The sequence below is a fragment of the Labrus mixtus genome, chromosome 13, assembly GCF_963584025.1.
Source record: "Labrus mixtus chromosome 13, fLabMix1.1, whole genome shotgun sequence".
NCBI classification, from domain to species: Eukaryota; Metazoa; Chordata; class Actinopteri; order Labriformes; family Labridae; genus Labrus; species Labrus mixtus.
In genome coordinates, this window is record NC_083624.1 from 6,020,426 (window position 1) to 6,036,760 (window position 16,335).

The window sequence follows — 16,335 nt, forward strand, 5'->3', positions numbered from 1 at the left end:
ATAAGCACATATCCTCATTTAAAAAATATAAGAATAAAAAAAGAATCATTTCTGATTTTTATTTTTTTTAAACGACTGTTTGGAATAAGACATTTCCTTTTTCGAATAATCCAGAAACCAAAGAAAACGATCTGCAAGGTCACTGTTAATAAAAGTGTAATGGTTAATGACACAGTTGCCCGTTAAACTGTTGGTCAAATTATTTTTCACTAGCAGAGTTTGACTGTGATAAAACATTTATCTTAATTATGTTTCCAATGTTTAAAACTGTATTTCAGGCACTCTGGACATTGGATCGTAGCTACATTTTCAGATTTGAACGATTGTTGGAAAGTACCATGATGGCAGTCGTTACAGAAAATAATCTTTTAAAAGCCTCTACATTTTTTTTCCCACAAATAGATGACGGTTACAATACCTGTTTCATGTAGGCATAACACATGGTCTCTGCTACACGTTTCCCTTCATCGTAGCACGCTCGAGGACCGATGGGGTTCACATGCCCCCAGTACTCCTCGTTTTGTGGGTGTACTTCTGGATCTGGAACAAAGACATTTCTGTTATCAACTTTTTAAACACATTGTTAACGTTTTTTGTTTTTTTTTACCTTAACCAAGAATCAAATTAGGTACATTTGGAATAGAATGCATCCAATCTTAATCAATTCATATCCTAAAATCCTGCTATGTGTTAGGGATTTCAGGATACAGCTCAGAGTTAGAACTCTCTTCACATAGAGATTGTGATTTATCAAACACAAGGCAACAGTTTGCTGTGCTGTTACAGGAGAACCTGGAACACTTTTTTTTTCCTTGTGAGGATTTTCAGGTGCAACTGAGGGCGATAAAATAAGGAATCCTTGATAAACAGAGCCAGATGTGCAGGACAGGTGGCCTCCTTGATTATTAGAACATATATCCGTGACAGGAATGCTCACATGGGCAGGAAGTATTAGCGCATGATAAATCATCAGTTATAAAAACAAATCCATGGAGGTGTTCATTATGTAAAAAAAAAAAAAAAAAAAAAGGTCTTGTGATGAGGTTGCAGTGGCAGTGTAATCTTCATTTCGTTGAATATTGATTTATTTAGTTTCTCTTCACTCATAATGTCAACAAGCATCTATCAGTTGTTACCCACTAAGTCATTGAAAGCAGCACTATTCAGTCTGGTAATGTAAGGTAGAATATAAAATGAGTGGGAGGTGTCTTACTTACCTCCATATACCTCAGAAGTAGAAGCCAGAAGAAGTCTGGCGCCCACACGTTTGGCGAGACCTGCGAGACAGAAAACACATTGAAAACATTTTATCTGTAATGAGAGGTTCAAGGCCAAGGTTTGATCTCTTCAGTCCGACTGTTAAGACATTTAAAGATCTATGACAGCACCCACTGCCAAGACAGCAAAACCTACATAAAACAATACAATATAATTATCACTGTAGTTTATCTATCACACAGGGCTTTGACATTACCTCATCTGGATTTTCTTTGACAAATTACGCTCTTTAATGTTGATTTATGGGAAAAAAATCAAAGACACTGTTCTAAAATGAGACCGAAACACATCTGTGCTTCCCTTGAGAAATCGTCCCATCATTTATCAGTAGAAAAAAAAAAAAAATCATACACAATACTAGATTCTGCAGCCGAATTTAGATCAGACTGACAGCTTCCAGACAAAGTACCAATATATTAGGAATGAGTCTCATATGAAGCATAACGTATCTTTCTGGATTTTTTAACTGTAAGCAGAGCTGTCATTTATTAACTCTTATAATTAAATTAGACAAGACAGGATGGGGAATATCGATGTTTGAAATCTTATTTAAAGTGGTTGAATCTTATAAGATGAAAGAAAGTCCTTTGAAAAACACATCAGACTGGGTTCAGCGAGGTGATTCATTTCTCCTTAGGAATAGTCTTAGAATAAAGCCCTGCTCTTCTCTACCCCCGTATGAACTGAGTCCAGTGTTTCTTAAAGATTCACGCTGTACCTGAGCTGTGGTGGGGGGTATACTATCTTAGGTAATACATATACAGTATATAAATAAGGTTTGTATATTTATTAAGTGTGCTTTGTGAACAAACAACTTAATCTGCTCATCTTTCCTCTTTCCCCTTCTATTCTCTCATCTCCACACACACACACACACCAAACATACCGGCTCCTCTCTCCTCACTTCTTTCTTTCTTACACACAGTGGCTTCTCCCACCTTGCCTCCCAGCTCTATTTATTGTTGTGTTTTTGACAGTAATTCACCAGCAGTGTGTTAGAGACGCTCAAGAACATTACTCGTGTTCTCCGAAGTGTGCCAAAGCCAAGGAAGTGTACCGTGCCTGAGCACAATACGGAGCGGTCACACTGGTCAAACGAACTGGACTTTAGTGTGGAAGCGTGCTTGGGCACGGTACGGATGGCCAGTGAGACCGCGCCCTGAGACGCTTGAGTCTGTGACTGTGCTTTGAGTCCTATCCTACCATTAAAACAAATGAATAGGTAGCATGCTCTTTATGTACTCACCGAGCATGTTGAGAGTGCCTATTGTGTTGGTCTTGAGTGTTTTGATGGGATTGTACATGTAGTTGGGAGGAGAGGCTGGAGATGCCAGGTGGTAGATCTGATCCACTGTAAAGACAAAAAGGGAACATGAATCATTTCACCATCAAACAAAGATTCATTTTAGTTTTATATTTCTTAAATGTAAAGTGACAGTGAAACATAATTATCTTTGAGTTGTTTTTGTTTTTTTTAAAGCTGCATGATTTGAAACATTTATGCATTTAATGACAGCCAGCCTCGAATGCGTAGTTGATCAAATGAACTTTTTTTTGATTGAAGAACTTCAATCAAAAAGGTGCGATATTACAATGAATCACCGAGGGCTGAAACTCCTCATTAGCTCAGAGCACAAAAAAAGACAACTTTTCTCCTTCTACATGCTGTGAGTATAAAAGAAAAGCTGTACAAGGTCACACCCACCAACCCACCGCCTGCTGTTTATAAAGTTTTGGAATGGATTTCACATCCTCATTATGATCAAATTGTATGAGCATAATTCAAAGTTTGCTCACTCATCTTAAGATTGAACATATGACTCAGACATAAGACATGTGCTTGTCCTCTACCAAAATGTCCAATCCACTTGTGTAAAGTGATTTTTTCTTCCTTGACCATCAAAGATCCATTATCACAGTCTTAGTCATCCCTACATTTTTAGGGCCACCACTTTTATTTCCACTCTCCTTCAGAAGAACGTCAGCACCAATTGGAGGCATGGCCTTTTAGATTCATGAGGTAAAACATCTTCACTTCCATTGCTTGTTCTCTCAACAATTTCTCTTTTCACAGTTGTACATCCTACCCTTTTATAAAGCACAGAAACTATGACTTCAGACAGGATTTTCATACAGGACAGAAAGTCTCCCAATGACCCTTTGTCGTTTCATTTTAAGCCACTTTGAATATTGAAATTCATGTTTCTATTTTCTTTTATCTACAACATGCAAGGATATATCCCAGAGGACAGGCCAGGGACATCATGGGGTGGCCAAACAATTTCCATTGAGTTGGCAAGACTCCTTCCATCCTAATTCAAACCGCCCCAAAAAATCCAATCTTCCGCTGTTTTAACGTGAACACAATAACATCACAGACCCTCAAAGCTGGGACAATTTGTGATATTGCAGGGAAGAAAATTGCATTAATACAACAAACACACAACGAGTTATATTATGCTTTTGTGTCCTGTCGAGAAATGGATTTTCACAGCTTGTGTTTTGGTGCTTGTGTAACTCAGGGCATGCATATTTATGCTTTAATGATGCAGCAGTTCTGTGACCAGAATGTTGGAAACTAACTTTTTTATAACACCAGCGACTACGTTTCATGTAAATCAAGCAGGTCTTGACAATTCCAAACTACCGCATCAAATCTGTCCACTACTTGTACTGTCCATGAATTATAATGTTAAAATGCTGCCTTCCACGGTCTTCTTAACATAAATTGGAGTGAAGCCTGTGAGCTAGTTCAAGGCAGACATCTCAAGTGCACTGCTGCATGTAAAGATCTTTTTACTCAAATGGATATTCAGTGCAGATTACGCAGTTGGTCAGTGTTAGCTGAGGCCTCAATCCTCAGTTTTTATCTTTTGTTCCCAGGGTTGCAGTTGCACTTTAATGAAAAAAACATGCGCTAAATCGCTGGTTGTTCAAACAGCATTGGGGAAATGTCTACGAGGTTGTTTTGACGGCTGGTATAATTAAAGAAAACAAACAACAGATCAGAAATGGATCAGGTATTATATACACCATATGTATCCATCCGATGCATAAAACACAAATTATATTCCTGATTTTATATTGCACAGATTCTGTCCGTGCTCTGAGAATCTTGAGTGGAAACAGGCAACAGCTTTTAACTGTAAAATAAAAGCACTCATTTCTATCCTGACAGCACCCTGTTGGTTAACAACCAGGCAAACATCCAGTCACATATTATACTTCTTTTCAACAGGTTTTTAAGTCTCAGAGCCCCACAAGACATGTCTCACGATGTCTGTGAAGTTTCTTCTTCTAAATCCACTCTGATCCTGTATTTGATCATGTCTATAAACCCCTCTATTTCAGCCCTGCTCAGAACAGGCTGTTTCTGTGTCTACAGCTTTAAATGCAAATGAGCTGTGTTTGACCACGCCCCCTCTCTGGAAGGGCTTGGGTGACTCGGGCTTTATTGCTCCATGCCCTATTGTTTACAGTGAGAAGGCAGACTCAGAGGGCAGAACAAACACCTAGCTGTGCAAGCCATCCATCTGGGGGAGGGGTTACTTCCCTTTGTGATGTCATGAAGGGAAAATCTCGTAACGGCCCGTTTGAGCACACATTTTCTAAAAAGTGGAGCAGGCAAAAGTCGGAGAGGATGGATGTGACCTTTAACAATTAAACCACCACTGTAAGTGACTGAGCTATGCTACATTTATCAAGATGTTTAGCTGTTTGATTAGACATCATTTGTCTCCTCCATAACCTAAAATTCCCTTTTTCCATTGACAGGAGTATTTTCAGCTTTTTCGTTAAGAGTAATTCAGGTCTGATGTCAGTTTTGATTTGTTGACTTAATGACTCAACCAACTGCTTTATAACTATGCTTTTAGAAGTTTAATGGGGAGAGTTTTCTGGGCTGACCCTTCACTGTGTTGTTCATCTCCATAATGTGTATAACCAACATGTTTTATGAGCTACACACAGTATCTGTATTTAAGAGGAAAAAGAAGACGTCATCCAGAAAACTGCATTACGCTGTAAAGGTGATTGGATAAATAAGTTACAAGTGCTGTATGCAGAGCAATCTCTACATGAGTTTTCAGGATTGCTTCTGGCAAAACATGTTTCAGAGGTAGAGTCTTCTTTTCAAAGCGGTTTCACTCATCACAGCCCGAGAAAATGACGGTTATTTTCCTAGCTGAATAAGCACAATGGAATCCTTGGAAAATAAATAATCAAGATGAAGGAAGATTAAATGATTGTCCTCTCTTCGTATATTTGCAGAAAGTGGCGTTAACCTAGGCCTTAGAAATTACTGGTTGCTTTTTTCAGTCCAAGCTCCAATGCATGTTTTCATTGAAAAAACATTTTGGACAATTTCTTTGTCATGTTTGTTGTTGTTGTTGTTTTTCTTCAGAAACACTGATTATTATTAAATACATATATGTATGAGCTCTCCCTGTTTCCTGCATAATTTAAACCCGTTTTTATTATAAGCCTAACAGAGCTGGTCATCCTTGGATCAGCATCAGAAGGTAAAAAGCAATTCATCATTTCCCACATTAACACTCTCGCTCACCCTCGATGTAGAGAGGCTCCACCACATCATGATTGATGAGCTCAAAGTTTTCGTGGCCGAGCCAGTGCTCCACATTTCTTTTCCTTCCTGTGAAGAAGTTGTCCACGACAGTCACCTCATGGCCATCCATCATCAGCTTGTCAGTCAGGTGGGAACCCACAAAACCAGCTCCACCAGTAATCTAGTGAAAGTGAATTAAATATCAGCATTTTAAAAGGATATTGTAACTGGATGATTGCTCTGAAAAACTGCTTTCAGACAGTACCAAACAACATGAGGGGTGGAGGGACTCGATGTACAGTAACTTAGTAGTAGTAGTTTTTAACGTTGAAAGATTTTCCTTTTTGTGTTCAATTACTCTGTAACAAAGACAGAACTTAAGTCTTAATCGAATAGCCTTATCTACAAACAACATCTTGTCATGTTAGGAGAAGCACAGGTGTTACTAACATCAACAATGGCACGGTTCTATTAAGGTGTCCCGGTTAGCTTGACAGTGTAACAATGAACCTAGTCATCAACAGTAACTTATGTCAAGGATGAATTTAGAGATTCATTTGGATTAGAGCCGATGTTGGAGTTTCAGTGGGATTTGCAAGAATTTACAAGTAACACATCGCTGCTCAAGTGGCTCAATTGAGCGTCTGAGCTGAGGAATGAGTGTGGAGTGTGATTAGAGTCAGGAGAGGTGTGTTTGTAGCATACCAAAATTCTTTTCCGATCCTTCTCTGACAGGAATTTCACAGGTGGATATTTCTGTGAAAAACTGGAAGAGAGAGGGTTAATTCCTTTAGTGATGAAAATCAGAAAGAAAAAAAATAGAGGAGATGAATGAAAACAGAACTGTGCTCTAACTCTATTTTGTCAGTCCAATTAAACGTGGCTATTAAATATGAGTCCTCGGTGCTACATAAAAAAAAGCCAACAAGAGTCTCATGTTGTACCTGTAAGATTAATGTTCACCAGAGATTTTCCACAGATCAGTGGAAGGACAGCCAGTAATTAGAGCATTTGTCACCGTCACATTGCTGTTGTTTTTAACTTCATCATTTAGCCTGATGAAGGTTTACGACAATGAGAAAGCCAGGAGTTCTGAATTCTTTTAGTAAAACTACTTCTTTGTCACCCTTGCCATTCTGTTGCTCCTACTTGAAGAAACAAAAAAATGAAAGCGCAAACATTGGACTGATTGAATGTGAACTATCTTGAATATTCCAAAGATCTGCTTTGAGAGGTGCTCCTTCAAAAGCAGGACAGAACAAAAATGTGCTGCACACTTCAGGAGTCTTTTTATCCTTAGGCATATTTCAGGTTTAGAGCCTGTAGTTTGCTGTAGGGACATGGGGATCACATGGCTGTATCATCTGCCTCATTAGCATTTAAAGCATCAAAGGTGACAAGGATAATAATGGTATTAAATATCTTACTATAACTGGATATTCTGCTCTCCAAGAGTCATAGCAAACATAGTAGGACCTCTAATCATGCAGTTATGTTTTATGGTTTCCCTTTTCAAACATCTGGTGACTGGGGAGAAAATTCTTAATCCAAATAAATAGGCCATTAACCTTTCACTGAGCTGGTATTAAATTAGAGAAAATGTGTTTGTATTGACAGCGGGAAAAGGCCGGTATTGTCAGTTCTGCACACGTTTCTCAACGCTTCCCTCTGCACTAATTTGTGAACGTATGTGTACATTTGAATAAGAGGACATACACACACCTTTGTTCCAGATCACGAATCTTCTCTCTGAGAGGAGCAACCGCCTACAGAGGGATGAGAAGAGAGAGATCTGTGAGATTTAAGCTTTGATTATGTTAAATTTACCCTTTAGTTGGCCTTATCATGTCAACTTGACGTATAGCTACAGTATACACTTTACACCTTTTTCTGGCAAAATGGCAAAAAAAAAATATATATAAAAAAAACGTGTGAAAAAAAACTTCATATGATACGCACAGAGAGCCTTAAAGGGATACTTCACCCATTTGCATTAAGCTTTGTATCATTAGAAACCTGGTAGTATTTTTGAATGGTTGTGCATCCCGCCCTCATTTTCCCCTGAGATGTGAAATCTTTGTATTTCTGAGTCTGAAAAGGAGCTTTCGATGATGCAAAAATCGTCATTTTGCGTCATCGAAAGGCCTGCCTGTTGGTGACAGTGAGGACAAGGAGCCGGGGCGGACTGGTAGCGTCGGTGCTCTCGCTGTTTGCCTATGGACACAGACATAAAGTCTATTTTCTGCCAGGAATTTCCAAGATCAATTCTGGAGGAAATCTCAGAATCAGTTGAGGAAATGGCCGTATGTGTTGAAGTAAATATGTCTGTAAATGTTTTTATTTCTATATTTCTACTGCTACACTGTATATTTTGGAGAAACTGCAACGATCGAATTTCCCTCTGGGATTAATAAAGTATTTCTGATTCTGAATGTCAATACAGATTCATGTTTCAACGGGTGAAGTATCCCTTTAAGTTGAATACTGTTCATTTAGCTGAGGTGTGTGTGCCTTTGCACTGGCTGCTCCTCCAGTGTGTGTTGTGTGAGTTAGACTGAAAACAACAAACTGTGGGGCATGTGTTAAGTGACTTTATCTGCAGTATATGGACTAAGCACTGCACTGTCTAACAGAGTTTCTGTATTATGGCTTAATTTACAGCTACAGACTAGAGCAGATATAACGATACGTGTTAAGTTATTGATTGTTGTAGCACACAAACATCAGTGGATATCTGCATGACAGATGCAGACATGGTGAGGGGGGAACAGAGAAAAGACCATTTCATACAAAGAAACCATAGACAAATATACATATACCAATATCGACCCATTACGACCCTTTTCCGTGTGAAAGCTGATCCGCCTGTCTTCTATTTGTACAGTGAATCTTCATGGCATTGACGTCAAGTCATCGCTGCGTTCTTTTCACTGAGACGGTGCACGGGGATTTCTCAGCAGTAAATCTTTTGTTCACATTAAGTCCCAACCATCCGGGGTTGGACTGTCAGGGATCAATTGTGATCAGTTGTACCACTTACTGTACACATGGATGTGACTTATAAGATGTGACCTTATGACTGGACATTTTGTTGAACTTCAGATCTTTTACTTCTGTATTGCTACTTTAAATTAGTTTTGTTGATGGCTGTTATTTTAAGTTCAACTGTATCAGCTGTTGTAAATGAACCATGTGTTCACGGCTGGTATTAAATACAGGACAGTCTGGTCAAACACTCACATTTTGGGAAATCTGTGAGCTCTTATCCTTTTGTTTTATTTTCCTCATGCCAGACCTCTATTCGTGTGTCCTTTGTTTTTTTCCTCGTGGCTCCTTGTGATAATTTTTCAGTTTGGACTTTTGAAGAAGTAAGCCTTGTTTTTAGACTTTTGACTTTTTGTGAAAAAAAATAAATAAAAATAGTTTCTTTAGTTCTGCACTTGGTTCCTCCTTTTAGTTATTCCATTTTGTGAAAGAAAAATATACATATATATATATATATATATAGATATATATGTTAAAATATGACAAACTCACGTGTGGATGCGGACAGCCTTATTTGATAATTGTGGGACTGAGGGTGCCTACGCTCATGCATGTTCAAATCAGTCTGAAGTTGATTTGACGCCCCAGGTCAAAGTTCAAAGAAGCACCTCATGTTCAAGGAAATGCAAGTTTTAATGCTCTGAAATAACAGATTTACTTATTCGATATGCTTTTGTCAAATTACAGGATTTTTTTTTTTTTCGCTGGCAAATACACTTCTTGGCTATACAAGTGCGTTAATGTTCTAATAGTGTTCATACTAAACGTATGGTGCCTTCAAACCCATAGTTTACTTTACTAGGTCGTAATGCAACAGGAAAATATCTAAATGGTTGCTTCTTAGTTCTGGTCCAGTTACAGTTATACTAGCTCATTAGCTCATAGCTTCCCTCCAACTTTCGATGAGATTATAGCTAACATTAATTTAATATAATCGACCATATTGAAGACATCAAATGATTTATTTAAAAGGTATTAAGTTGATTTTTGGTAAAATAGCCGTCACCAGTGTACTGACATGTATTTCATCCTTTAAGATATTTAAACTTTGTCATGTTATGAATGTGAACTTCACTTATTGAAAAAAAGATTTGGAGTTCACAGTGACCGTTGAGGAGTTTTTCTCTGAAGTGGATGTCTGTGCCTGATTTGAAGACTTTTCCTTTCAGGCGTTCATTTTCACAAGAATTGGATGAAGGACAGACGGACAACCCAAAAACATAAAGCCTTCGGTCACCACAGTCACCTGTGTTGTGGCATTAAAAAAACAAAAGCTCTGCGTTTTAATCCTGTTGCATGCAAACAGCCATCTGTCCTGCCCACATGCTTCAAATGTGGGTAATCTGTCTGTCAATAAAGACGGTCAGTGTTCTCAGGAACTAAGAAAAACACGCATTTCCACATTTTTCCGACTTTGGGCAGCTGTCCAGTTTTCAATGTATCCAGTTATGTAGTCAGCCTAACTACCTTCACTCATAAAGCGTAATATAGAAAACAAATGAGTGAGACCTTTCTCATCATTTTATAGCCTATTCAGCATTTTAATTGAAGGGACAATTTGCATAACGTTTGTCGCTGAGGTGTTTATAGTTTTGTGCTTTTTTTTCTTTTCATTTTTATATAAATAAAGACAAAGCCAAACTTACATTAAACTACTATTTGAACCGCTGTCTTGTACTGAAAGATCCTTTTAAAAATGGTTTAACCATTTCTAAACAAGGTTGAAATGATTGTCAGCAGTTGCTTGATTTGTGCCTTTTATGCCGGTTAGTGGTGTGTGTGCACAGCAAATGAGCAGAAATTTGACATTGAATTTTCAGCAGCATAAAAAATGCCTGTTAAAATGTTGTTTTTTTTTTTCAGGATTGGCATTTGTCGAAGTTAGTTTAAAGTTGTCTGATTTAGGAAGCACAACATTTTTCCGTTCATCAAGCCTCAGGTAGAAATTGCATACTAACGTAAACAATATTTTTTACTCTTTACAAGATTGTAGTTTCACACATGTAATAAGATCTGCAGCAGAGCTCCTTGGACCTGTAAAAGACAATGTATTAAGCGGGTAAGAACAGCTCTCTGGGTCAAACTCACTTCATCAATTCTCTGCTCAATCTTCATTTCTCCATGTTCTTGTATTGATCTATGGCAAGAGAAAGAAAGGACAAGGGGGATGAAATGATAACAGAGATGATTATCACAAAGCCACAGAATAAGCTCCTTACTTCCTGATTGCTGTTACATCATCATTTGCTAAAGTGCTCATGATGGATAGGCCGGATACAGGTACTGACTCACCTCAGTATCGTATTTTTTTTTTTTACATTTTGACTTGGTCGACAAATAAAACTGTCAAACAACGGTTCATCACAGTAATGAAAAAAACAGTCATGTCATTAGTTTGTAACTCAGCCAATAACAGCATAATCAGATTAGAAAACTTAGCTGACTTATTCAGATCGGGTTGTTTTATTATAACCTATTGTAGTTTTGTTTCGACAGAGATGGATGAATTTTTTTTTTTATGTGAATGAGTTTTTTTATTTTATTTCCCCGCTCTTGTGGGGATTGAATGTAAGACTAAACAACTTGAAGAGTAGGACAGCCTCATGCAAGCCGCAGTCATCATGTTCAGTAAACAACCTCATTAGACCACCCACTCCTCCAAATAAATATGTAGATGTGAGTAATCCGAGGTCCACCACCCGGTGACTGGTCTGAATTCGGATTGGAGAGTTTATTGCATTGATAGTTACCCTTTCATTTTGCAATTGTCATGCATCCTTTTTTTAATACATGACACTACTTGAGCTGCATCTTGACCAAGACCCCCTAAAAGTAGATATCTTGTCACAAGGACCTTTTCTAAGGGCAAAATAAAACCAATAATAATCAAACAGAAACATGAATGACTGTACCTCATATTTGTGTACGTTCCCCAGACAGCTGGAAGAGAAAAAAATAAATCGTGTCACAAGAATGCCAGCATGATGAAGTGCATGTTCAATGTTTTGTATCATTCAGCAGTCTTTAAGAAAAGTTTCAAAAGACCACTGATAAAGGAAAAGTCAGGTGAGGAAAATTCATTATCTTAATGACTAACTTCTCTAAATGTGTTTCCTGCTGCTGGGAAATGTAGAGTGAGTTGTTAACCATTAAAATGTTCATAACCATAAAAAGTCAGACTGATTTCAAAAGGGTTAGAAGGAAAGTCTTGCAAGGAAACATCATGTCTATCAAATCTGGGTATGTCATGCACTTTAACCTATCAAATGTACTTTGTTTAATCTTTGCAATCTCTTTCTCTTCAATTTGAAGATCAAAAACAATAAAACAAAGATAAATGACTGAAACAATGTTGGTTTAATCTCTGTGCAAGTTTTGCATTCTAGGGCTCAATTGCGACAGCATTAATCTGAAATTTGTCTTTGAGTCCTTTTTTTTTTTTTTTTTAACTCTGACACGGTGTCAGATTTGATTTTGCTTGGTCTTTTACTTAGCAGAGACATTGCTGACAACATCTCTAAAACATGTTGTAAAATTGTACTTTTCAGGCAGAGCTAAAATGTCGGGTCAACCTTACAAATCATTTTAAGACTAAACAATCACCCTCTGGTAAGAATTGAATAAAGAACAGATTATCTCAGTGTTTTACAAAAAATAAACATAAACCATTCAATAAAACAAGAAGAAAAATCCTTGTGAAAAGACAGATGTCACATCACCTGATTGACACAAACACCAAATCATGGGTTTCACAGACACCATTGTGAATCCACAACACAATACTCAAAACCCCTCTGTTCAGTGCAGCAGAGCCAATGTCATGTCTGCCAAAACAAGCCAATCAAACTTTCAAATAAAAGGTCATTGTTTGGCTGTCTGAGTAATAAGAATTGGTATGTCTGCAACAACAGCTTACTCAGAATGTAAATGTTAGGGACTCAACTAAAATGCATATCACTACAATTGTGATGTTTTATTATTTAAAAGACAAGTTTTACTTCATGTGTAATACATACAAATATGATGGAGTTAAAATGTCAGGGGGGGAGAAAAGCTGAAAATGATTGTCCATCCAAACTTCTCACAGCAAAATAAAAAAAAACCAATGTAACTTGAAAATACATTTTTGTAAAAGCAGCAATAAAACATTACATTTAATTCAAGTTCTATGAACATAAAAACTAATAAACTGCATTAGAACCTCACATATAAGAAAAAGAAACTAGTTAACAGTTTGTATTATTTCTATATGCCTGAACACGGTGACTTTAGAGCAGGCCTATTCAAATAGCGGCCCGCGGGCCACATGTGGCCCAGAAGCAATCCCCGAGTGGCCCGACCAGTAGTCCAACCAGAGAAGACGGAAAAAAAAAACGGGAAAAACGTGTTCGGCGAGCCTACAGATATTTCTACAGAAATTCCTACAGTACTTCAGATCGTGAATGCAACACCATAAGTAGCCTAGCAACACTCAACCCAGAATGCAGCGCGTTGTTGTGAAAACGCGTCTACTAATGCTAACGTTAGAAGTAGTAGCCACATAATACAACCTGTAAAACATGTCTTTCTCGACCCTGAAACGCACAGGAGCTTCGCACTAACGGGCCTGCAAAGTTTTGGAGTGATGTCAACGGTCATCAGTTCCCTAACGTGAAGAAAGCAGCAATCATTGTGCTCAGCAAAAAAATGTCACTTCTCCCACTAAGAAAGTCAGCAGGGTAACTGTGGCCTACATATCAACATAATGTGGGATGCATAATAAAGCCATGCCTAATCACACATGTAGTGATTTAAAACTAACGTATTTATGTTTCTCCAATGTAGGAGACGTGGTATACATGTGTGTTAATTACTGTTAGCACTTGTTATGGGTACTGATAGCTTTGATAGCACTGATATTTATTTTTATGTTCTGTTAAATGCACTTTGAGATGTGCCTGGCTCAGATTTGTTTTTTGCAAAAGTGGAAAAAAAATGTACTGTTGCTACCTCGGGTTCTGTTACATTACACCTCTTTTGGGGCACTGGTGGCGCAATGGTTAGGCGCGCGCCCCATGTATGGAGGCTGTGGTCTCAAGGGGGGGGCCGGGTTCGAGTCCGGCCTGCGGCTCCTTTCCCGCATGTCATTCCCCACTCTCTCTCTCCCTGGTTTCCGACTCTATCCACTGTCCTATCTCTCAATTAAAAGGCACAAAAAGCCCCCCAAAAAATCTAAAAAAATTACACCTCTTGTGTTTTTAGCCATTTTTTTATATGCTTGTGTCAGATGTAACCACATTTAAAAAGGGAAGCAATGAATAAAAAATAAAAAATGATTACATTAATTTGTGTTGGTTTAAAATGTATCATTAACTGCTGCTTACCAGCCACTGAAAAAGTCTGGCCCAGCTAAATGTCTTGGTTTTAAAATCTGGCCCAACTGAATTTGTGATTGTATGTTAGTGATTGAGGTAATCATTAAAGTGTCCAACTAGAGGCTGACTCTTGGGACAGCTGTGCAGATGGGAAGTGGAAAAAGGAAGATTTAGTCCATAAAGAAACTAGTTAACAGTTTGTATTATTTCTATATGCCTGAACACGGTGACTTTATAGCAGCGATGGGGCAACTTTGGTCACAGCGAGGGGCCACATTCATTTAATTCTCACTGCCAGGGGGCCAAATTGTGGAATACAAAAACGATTACAGTCAATTATGTCTCCAATTTATAATAATAATACATTTAATTTGTAACGCACTTTACATTTTTGCAAAAAAAAAATCTCAAAGTGCTACAGGAAGAAAAATAAAATAGAAATAAAAACAAATTTAATCAACTAAGCAACTAACGAAACTAAACGCACAAGCAGAAGGCGTTGTTAAAAAGGTGGGTTTTTAGGGCCCTTTTAAAAGCGTCAGCAGACGCTCATATACCAATTTATCTCAACATATACCAGTGATCAAATATTATTATGCACATATTTCTGGTTTTCATGATTTCATGGCAGATTTTGTCATGTTTTCTTCATGATTCCAATTAATTGATGTGTCAAAATTGACCTGAGGGCCACGTTGAGGGTTGATGGGGGCCGCATGTGGCCCCCGGGCCGCCAGTTGCCCACCCCTGCTTTAGAGGTTATTAAATGTTTATGATGTCTGTAAGCACCTCGTCATATAAATATGTATTTCCTCTTTGTGTGAAAATGAAAATCTCAGAAGTTTTCCCTTGAACTAAAAGATCCCAACAGAAGAAGCTATGCACATTTCATGGTTGGAAATAAATCAGCTGTGATTATGACGCTTATTAACTTTTACTTACAGGCGATGTAGGCGATCAAAGCGAGGGCGAAAAGCAGCTTCATCATTCTTCTGTTGATTCCTGATATCAGCCAGATGACTCGCTTCATCATCCGCTCAATCCAACAGGACCAGGAAACCACCGAGAGCCCACACGGTCACGTCCAGCTACAGCATGTCCAGTCACAATTACTCATATTCACGGCCGGAATTTATGTCCTCAAAATGTCAATAACTCGGTGCTCCTACTCCTGCTACGTCAACACCTAGCAGGAGCAGTTTACGTGGCTAGCAGGAAACACACACAGGTATCGATAAGAACCAGGTAGAAAACTACACTGTTGACTGACAACATTCACAACTACATGTAGACTTAAATGTCAGCGCCATTTCGTCTCCGACTAAACAGCAGCCACCGAGTGTTTTGTTACAAAAACTGATATTTTGGCATATCTAGGTAACATGTATCACTGATTGGGTTAGCCGTTAGCTCCGCATTAGCAGCTAGCGACGGGCTAGCCAGCAAGCTAATTAACTTCCAGCGTATTTTCCCCCTCTGTGTACAGCTGCCGCCGGGAAACAACAGACGCGAATGCCGCTTCGCATCTATGTCAGGGTGAGTAGCGTGTCAATAAAACAGCTGTCCGAGGCAGCTAATGCAGACATGCCGGAGTTTGTCCCTCTCATTTGGGGGCCGTGGGAATAGCCAGAAGAGCGATAGATCTTTGCTCGATTAAGCAGCCTGACTTCTCCAGCAGGGACTCTGTGACGTTCATTTGAGTCTTTAACAATAGTAATCATTCATGTTTTTATTGGTACACGCCTACGTGAAACATTGCCAATTGAACGCAAGAGTTATAACATACAATTTTACTAAACTTTCGGAATTGTTTGCAATGGCGTTGTGATAAAACATGGTTTAATTTAAACAGCAACACAATGGTTCATTCATTCCATCACACGAAACTTTCCACGGTGCTCTTTATTTACCTTGTTGAATAACTTGATTTTCCAGTTTTAACCACTGAAGCCTGTTTGGCGCTGTACTCTAAATGTGTAGGGTTTATTTCTCTCCCTCCTCTCAAACTTGTACCAAACACAACAGGACAGTGAGGCAAGCCCTTCTTATTGTTTATAAAGGACATTCAAAAAACATTCAAATAGGATAGGATAA

General features: G+C 38.4%; 1 protein-coding gene across 1 annotated transcript in view; it reads right to left on the minus strand.

Moving 5' to 3' along the window:
* uxs1 (UDP-glucuronate decarboxylase 1) overlaps positions 1–15,893 on the minus strand; it is a 38,075-nt gene extending 22,182 nt beyond the window's left edge. The window contains exons 1-9 of the mRNA XM_061053348.1: positions 15,184–15,893; positions 11,800–11,827; positions 10,976–11,024; positions 7,565–7,608; positions 6,548–6,608; positions 5,843–6,023; positions 2,525–2,629; positions 1,218–1,277; positions 419–540 (exon numbers count right to left, since the gene is read on the minus strand). Coding sequence (XP_060909331.1) covers positions 419–540; positions 1,218–1,277; positions 2,525–2,629; positions 5,843–6,023; positions 6,548–6,608; positions 7,565–7,608; positions 10,976–11,024; positions 11,800–11,827; positions 15,184–15,274 — 741 coding nt within the window. The 5' untranslated portion in view covers positions 15,275–15,893. The remainder of the gene's footprint in view (positions 1–418; positions 541–1,217; positions 1,278–2,524; positions 2,630–5,842; positions 6,024–6,547; positions 6,609–7,564; positions 7,609–10,975; positions 11,025–11,799; positions 11,828–15,183) is intronic.
* Between the last annotated feature and the right edge of the window lie 442 nt (positions 15,894–16,335).